Source organism: Phaethon aethereus, assembly GCF_964289735.1.
Source record: "Phaethon aethereus genome assembly, chromosome: 10".
Taxonomy (NCBI): Eukaryota; Metazoa; Chordata; class Aves; order Phaethontiformes; family Phaethontidae; genus Phaethon; species Phaethon aethereus.
The window spans coordinates 13,531,446-13,539,410 of record NC_138586.1 but is presented as its reverse complement, the minus strand read 5'-3'; the positions used below and the strand labels follow the sequence as shown (position 1 = coordinate 13,539,410).

Here is a 7,965-nt window from a genome sequence, read left to right as displayed (position 1 = left end):
CTCCTGCCCTGCTTGGGGCCCCACACCCCACAGGGCTCCACACTGCGAAGAAGGACAAACCTGCCAGCATCAAGTTTGCAGTGATCACCTTGGGCCACCTCCTCGCTTTATCCATGTCCAGACCCCTCTCCAGGAGAAGTGGAGGCCCCAGTTACCTGGCGAGGTGGAAGCAATTGTGCAAGCTCTCCTAGCTGCTCATGGATGGCTCTTCCCAGCAGGGATGGGGACTGCAGGATGTGTGTGTGGACGGTGCTCCACTCACCCAGTGGGGTCTAGTGTTGTCTGTCTTCTGTCCCTCTGTGCTCCAGCCTGGGAGCAGCACTTGGTCCCTTGCCCAAGCTGCCCACACACATGCCAGGAGGAGATACTTGGTGCCAGCACTAACATGAGGTGGGACAGAGCTTCCCTCCCTGTGCGTGCAGACCCTCATCAACTTTCTGCCATCCCTGAGCAGGATCCTCCTGGCTCTGCAGCAGCCCTGTTCTAACCAGGTGGCTCCAGGTCCTATTTTCCTGACCTCTCCATTTTTTTTTCAGGTATGACCTCGCTTATCTAACACCTCCTGTGAGCCAGCGGCTTTTCCTAACCAGCTACCTGGCTGCTTTCCTCCCCCTCCTCTCCCTGCCATGCTCCCTGTGCTGCGGCAGACCTCACACAGAACTCCTCTGAGCCGGCCATGCAGGATGCTTGCCAGGTCCAGAAGATCTCAGGGGAACATAGGTCATGCAGGAGTGGGACTGTGGGCTCCTGGCCACTCGGCCACAGTATCCAAGCCTGGGTGGAAAAAGTTCAGAAGAAAGAACTGAAGCTGTGAAAGCTGCCCATCTCCCCTGGCGCTCACAGGCTGCTGCCTTTGACCGCAGCCCTTGGGGGATGCAGATCACAGCATCCCACTCTTCTCCAGTTGTGCCCAGGGGCCTCCAGGTTCATGGGCACCAAAACACTCCTGGAGCCACCCAGTTTTTAAGAGAACTCTTTCTAACAGCATCCAGCTGCCAGCCTTATGGATTGAACTCCCACTGCACCCAGGGCGCTGCAGCCAGCCAGCAACACACTGTCTGGTGGGGAACGTCTGTGAGGTTTATGGGGTAGGGATGAGTCCATGTTAGAGCTTCAGCCCAGCTAGTAGCCTTATCTTAGAGGGTCTTTATAACAGAGCCTTATCATTTAATTTGCATATATTTCTATATATTATATATATATTCTGTACTTAAATACTCTCATGGACTCACTCCATTGAATTCTAATACTGTAAGTGCAGCTGCCCTTAACTTTCAGTCTAGCCCAACATCTGCTCCTGTGGGGATCAGCACCTTCCCCGTTGCTGGTGCTGCTCTGCAGCAGGGCTGCTGCCAAGGACCTCAGCAGAGGGCCGGCCCAGAAGCAGGTACTCTGCCCCGCCTGGTTTCCTGGGGAGTTCTGCCTTCTGTGGCACAGAGAGCCTGTCCTGCCTGGGCCTGGCTCCATCTCTTGGGGAGCCTTGGCTCCTGCAGCTGCCCATCCCCACAGTACTTCATTTCTTCAGCCATAGCTCCAGCCCTGGGACCACCAGTATGTTGGGCTGTGGTGCAGGAGCATAGCAGTGCAGGCAGGCAGTAGGACAGGCAGGGCACCTCCTTGCCACGTCCAAGGGGCAGCAGCAGGGCAAGCTGCTCCTCAGTTTGAGCTAGGCTGAGGGGCTGGAGGTACTTGTTGGAAGCAGGCGAGTCCCACCAGGCAGTAGAGGAGGCTGTTCTGCAAACTGGCAGGGTAGCTCCATGGTGGTGGCTCCGAGTCCCAAAGGCTCCCTCATGCTGGCTGACTCATGCTGTGTTATGTCGAGAAAGAGGTAGAGTCAGGTGCTGTGGGGTGCCCCAGAGTGGAGGCTGCGATGGCCCTGGTGCTCTGGGGCCACAGGCTGTGGAGGGATGAGATGCCTGAGCCCCTGGGGCAAGGCAGGGCACAGGCAGAGCTGTGTGCCCGTGTGAAACATCCTGCCCAAACAGGGCTTGCTGTGAGGACAGGGACGGGGCTGTTGTCAGTGGCTGGGATGGGATGCAGTGGTGAGCTGTCTCGGGGAGCATGTGGGAGCCCAGGGCTGTGCGGGCGGTTGGCTTCGGTGTGCTGGCAGAGGTGCGAAGCAGTGCCCACACCGGGGATTAGGAGGTGAGAGCCTTACAGCCGGGTGTTCGGGTCTTGTGCTGCAGTGTCTGCTAGCAGCAGCACGGGTTGCTGTCCTTGCCGTCCCCTCTCACAGCCGGGCGAGTGGCAGGAGTGCAGAAGAGGTGGCACTGGTGTCAGGCTGCTTGTTTGACTGTGGTGAGGCACCGCATGCCAGCCTGAGAGACCCAGCTGGATCCCCCTGTTATCAGAGTGGCAAGATGGGGGGAGCGTGGGGAGGAGCAAGGTTTTGGCCTCAGGATGAGGTCAGGAGTGCCCAGCCTGGGGGGAGCTGGAGGAAGGAAAAGGCAGGATGAAGACAGAGCTACTGGCCCTGGTGCCAGGTGCGGGGAGCAGCGGTGGCCAGGCTGGGTGCTCGGGCTGTCGGCTACGGGGTGAGTGCAGGCTGTGTTTGGGAGCTGGGGTGCGGCAGGGAGGGGAGCAGGCTGGTTAATGCTCTGGTAACCATGTGCTGTGGTGCTGCTGTCCTCACTGCTTTGCGCCATGGCTGCTCTGGAAAGAGAATAAATTTGTATTTATACTGAGACCCGTATCGGTGCTCTGGCCTCTTCTGTCCACACACCTCGGCTGAGTCAGGGCAGCTCCCGGTGCTATGCCATCCTGGCACTGCTCCTGCAGGGCTGCTGGGACATGGCTGTCCCTGTGCCCTGTGTCACCCTGGCTGCCCACACTTTTCAAGGCAGAGCAGAAGCTGTGATCTGAGCCCCTGGCTCCAGATGTGTCCCCAGGACACCATCTTCCTTTGTCCTCTTCCAGCAAGGTCTGCTCAGGGCCATGTGGCAGCATGAGGGCTGGCATGGGGCTGTGTGGGGACAGTCCCACTTCCTTGCCTGGAAATTTCTGCTGTAGGAAACCCTTCAGCCCCAGGAAGGATGTAGGCAGCAGTGGGATGCTGGGCAGGCCATCATCTGCCCCCATGCTTTCTCCCTGGAGCTCCATTTGGTCTCCAGTGCCCAGAGGTGTCTGGGTGCCTCTGCCACAAGTGCTGCCCATCTTCTCCATGTTTCCCTGGCACAGCGAGGGGCTCAGCTGAGGACTAGCCCAGGGAAAGGCTGGGGACTCTCAGGCCCTCCCCACCGCACAGTGTGCAGCCCAGCCCCAGATGACGGGTGAAGCCTGCCCAGGACTGCTGCTTGTAGAGCTGGACCTGCTCTCACCCTTGCCTGGAAGGGCTGGTGGTGCTGGGCAAAGGCCTGACACGGTGCTACTGCGGGGAAGTACTGCAGCAGCGCTCACACAGAGAGATTCAGGAGCTTAAAAGGGGGTGAAATGCAGTGTCTCCCACCCTCCTTTCAAGGGTAGAGCAAAACACCCATCCCCATCCCTGTGCCGCAGGCTCCAAGGCAAGGCAGGAGGTGCAGGCTGTGATCACGGAAGCCAGTCACGTCCAGGAACAAATCCAGTACATGGTGCCAGGGAACAGCTTTTATTTCTCAGCCAGCAAAGCTCAGCGGGGCCCAGCTGAAAGGCGCTGGAGCCGATGAGTCGGGGCAGGGAGTCAGCAGGCACTGCTGCACAGTGGGGCTCGTGGTCCCAGGGGCGGCAGGGTGAGGACAACATTGTTCCTGTGTCACTGCAGGGCCAGGCCCCAGCCCTGGGGCTCCCTCTCAGGGTACAGCAGCCCCACTGCCTGTGCTGTGCCTCCTCGTCAGTGGTCCGGCAGCCTTTCCCCCATGCAGGCGTAACCAGCCCTCCTCAGGGCTGGCTGTGCCCCAGGATCGTGGCTCTGAGCTCTCTGGTCTTGCTGCACTGACCTGGGGATACACCACCCCCTTCCCTGGCTGCTATGGGGCAGGGGGGTACTCCTGCCCATCTGCCTTCAAGTGCCCATCCTGGAGCACCACCCCAGGGGTGAAGCTGTCCGTGGGGATGTTGCCCTCCTCAGCATTTCCCCAGATGCTGCCTGCTCGCTGCTCCCTGCAGCTCCCCTCTTCCAGTGCCTCTCCCGGTATTTCGTTCTCCAGCTCCAGGGGCCGCAGCTCTGGGGCTCTGCCTGGCTCAGCCCTGGCCATGCTCCCTGTGCCAGCTCCCTCTGCCCCACCAGCTCCCTGCTCCAGCCCCTCTGCTGCCCCACATTGCCCTACAGCCAGCTTTTCCATCTCTGCTGCTGGACTCTCTTCTTTGTCCTCCTCCACTTTCTCCTCCTCTGCCTCCTCCACCTTCTCTTCCTCTTCTTCCTCCTTCTCCACCACCTCCCCCTCTTCCTCTTCTTCCTCCTTTTTCTCATCTTCCTCCTCTGCCCCCTTCTCTGCTCCCCAGGTCTCTGGCTCTGCCCCACACGTGCCCAGGTTTGCTTCTTCTCCCAGCCCCATGCCATCCCTTGCTTCCATCTCCACCCCTGCAGGCTGCCTCTGGGCTGCTTCTCCTCCTGGTCCTGCCCTTTCACACCTGGCCCTGGGGCTCCCTTGTTCTGCTTGGTCAGCCCCTGGCTGTTCTGCTGCTTCTGTCCCTGCACCCTGCTCCCCCTGCCCAGGGGTCTCCAGGACCCCAGCCTCACCCTGGGCGCCTTTTCCTGCTGCACTGCCCCATTGCCCACCTCCCCATTCTCCTGCCCCTTGCTGACCCGTGGCCCCTGGGGCGGCTGGAAGAGCCCCTGGTAGCGCTTCCGATCCTCCACGTGCTTCTTCCTCATCCTCTCCCCCAGCTGCTTCAGCTCCTTCTTCACAGCAGCCGCCATGGAGGCGTCAGGTGAGCCACACGCAGGAAGTCCTCCCGCGCCTCCCTCTCATTCCAGACAGCAGCATGGGCCTTCGCCCGCTTGAAATAGGCCTTGGCATTGTCTGCCAGGAGAGGAGAGCGCTCGGTGGATGTCCTGCAGCTCAGGGCCACCAGCCACAGGAGCTGGAGACCCTGGAAACCCAGGAGATATGAAGAGGAAGACATCATAGGCAGGGGAACATGGGTGGACACACTTGTAGGTAGGGATACTGTCATGGGCAGGGGTACCAGGACCATGCACATACCACCATGGGCACCAGAGGACATGGAGTGTAGGGATCATCGTGGGCAAGGGGGAGCATGGTGGGCAGGGGAATTGGGATAATGTGGGACAACATCATGGGCAGGGGGCCTAGAAGGCACAGGGTGCAGGTGCCATTGTGGGCACTGTCATGTGCAAGGGGGACCTGGGACGTGGGTTCTGTGGTAGACATGGGGATCCAGATGACATAGGTACCATCACGGGCAGAGGTATGTGGGAAGAGCATTGTCGTGTATAGGGGGTCCAGAGGACAGAGTCCCCTGGGGCCATGGGCACAGTGGGAGGGTAGGGTGCAGGGCCCAGGTACCATTGTGTTTCTGGAGGAGCTCCGTCGTGTGCTCCAGCACCTCGTAGTACTCGCCCAGCTCCAGCTGGCACTGGCAGTAGTTGAGCACCAGGGGCGTCACCAGGCTCTCCAGCTTCAGCCAGCCATCTTCCCATGGCTTCTCCTGCACCAGGGAGCCATGATGGGTGGTTCATGGCTGTGGCCATCCCCTCTTGGCACCCAGGGCCCCAGGCAAGTGCTTTGCTGAGGAAACCCAGGCAGGGATGAGAGGAGGTGGCTGGCTCCTGCTCACCTTGGCCTGGAGGTTCCTCAAGCAGATGACAGCCTCCTGGTACTTTGCTGCAGCCTGCCGAAACTCCTTGCGGAGGACGAGGCGGTTGCCCTCACTGTGCAGCACCGGCACTGCTGCCAGCTTCTCCTCTTTGCTCATGGCCCAGGTGTCACGCTTTGTACGCTGAGGGCTCCTCCACCTGCACGGGCAGCAGGAGCTGACCTGCCTGCCCTGGCTGTCCCCACGCTGGCAGCCATCCCTGCCATCCCCCTTACCCGGAACAACTCCATGATGAAGATGAGGGGCTGCGGTGTCCGCTGCAGCTCATCCAGGTCAGCATAGCCCGTGCTGTGGTAGTCAAACATGTTACCCATGCCACAGCGGTGCTTCTGCCCTTCCAGGGGGTCCCGGCCCTCTGCGATCCTCCGCATGCCCCTGGAGACCAGGGCGTACATGCCCGTGTGCTGCAAGGAGGTGGAGCACCCTGCTCAGCCACATGGGGCCAGCCTGCACGCCCTTCCTTCTGGGGCGGCCCCCCTGGTGCCATGGCTAACTGACACCTGTGCCCCCTGTGCTTGCACCAGGCAAGGCTGGAGCATCTCTGGGGTGCATGGTCCTGTGCCCTGGCTCTGCAGAAAGGATGGGGGTGGGCGCCCATGGGCCCCTCACTCACAATGGCATCACACCAGAACTCGGACACCTCCCCGGTTCGCATGGAGCTGAGCAGCGTCTCCCAGATCTCCAGCTTGAACATCTTCCCCACAATGATCTCCATGGGGATGCCAGCTTCACGGCTGTCATCTATCACTGTCCGCTCAAAGTCATCTTTCAGCGTCTGGAAGTGGAAGGTGATCTGCCCCGGAGAAAGCCCAGTGTTGAGCCAGGGCAGGCACCACAGTAAGAGCCCTCCGTCCCCTCACCAGCCCCAAATCCCTCTGCCACTGGGCCAGGATGTGGGGCCAAGCCTGCTCCCAGCAAGGTGCTGGTTTGATTGGCAGCTTTCTATCCACAGCAGAAGATTGTGCCTCCTACCCGCTTGTCTTAGCAAGCAGGTGGTGGAGTGTCTTAAACCCCATCAGTGCTGTATCCTGCTGCTCTGTCTGGACTCCCCCTTTATAACCCAGTACAGAGAGCTCCCACAGCACCAGGACCTGGCAGAACCCACACTGACCTGCCCATACCCACAGGCTAGGGAATCTTGGAAACCCCCAAGAGCTCCCCATTGGCACCCCTCACTCCTGTTTGACACGCATCAGGAAAGGCAGATTTCCAGCAACCCTTCGCGGCCACTGAGCTCCGACAGCCCCAGGACAGAGGTGGGTAACAGCACAAATCCAAGGTGAAGGCAGTGGGCAACGTCAGCCATCAGTGCGACAGCAACATGGCTGCCTGTGCCCAAAAAAGCCCTTTCTGCATGTCCCCTTGCAAGGGATCTCCTGGAGATGGGATGTCCCTATACCACACCTGGAGCTTGGCTTGTGGGCAGGGATGGCGGTGTCGGATCCACTCCCCTCTCCTAGGGCTTTGGGGTAACAACCAAGATGACCTACCTTGCTCCCATCCTGCAACTTTGGCAGCTCCCCTTGGCCTCCATGCAGAATCTTCTTTTTGACCCCTTCCACATTCAGCAGGTATGTTTCCTCCATGGCTGCTCCTGCTAGCCCCCAGGAGCACGTCACAGGCACATATACTCTGCTTTTTCCTCAGGTTATCTCCCTTTCTTGACTATCTGGACACAGATAGTGTCATCTCCAAGGGCTGCTGCTGGCCTTTTGCTTTCTGTGCTGGGGGCAGAGCGTGGAAGCCCCTTCCCCTGCCCTTCAGGTTGCAAGAGGGGTGCCCTACCACGGCACACCCTTGCTGAAGCCCACAGTGCCCTCTGTTGCATTCTGGAACTGCGTTTCTAATCCTCTTTCCACCCTGCCAGGTTAATCTGGGATTTGCCTGCCTAATCTGTGAGGAATTAAAGAAACTCCCTGATCAGGAGGGCCTCGGTCTTCTCCCAACAGAGTGACCCTTCACAGGGTCCCCTTCGCACACAGTTTCCCTTTGACCCAGCCACGCAAGGAGCATTTCAGCAAAGGAGCCCAGCAATGCTGGTGCAAGCACCAGCCAGGAGCTGTGTGGTCAGGCATGAGCTGGCAAAAGGCAGTGCTTGCCTGTGCTCCTGAAGACCATGAAGAACAGACCAGAGTTGGAAACGGCACTTTATTGAGTCTGGTTTGCAGACATAAGCATTCCCCAAACACAAGAACAAGCTTCTACCAG

At 59.6% G+C, this 7,965-nt stretch overlaps 1 protein-coding gene across 1 annotated transcript; it reads right to left on the bottom strand.

Annotated features, from left to right (window-relative positions):
• Positions 1–3,944: 3,944 nt before the first annotated feature.
• On the bottom strand, positions 3,945–7,343 carry LOC309408374 (aryl-hydrocarbon-interacting protein-like 1; the record flags this gene model as incomplete). Its single annotated transcript, XM_082004185.1, is given in 9 exon segments — positions 3,945–4,660; positions 4,663–4,839; positions 4,842–4,940; positions 5,448–5,589; positions 5,719–5,874; positions 5,876–5,896; positions 5,973–6,161; positions 6,371–6,550; positions 7,248–7,343. Coding segments are annotated over 9 exon segments (1,776 nt in total).
• Positions 7,344–7,965: the final 622 nt, after the last annotated feature.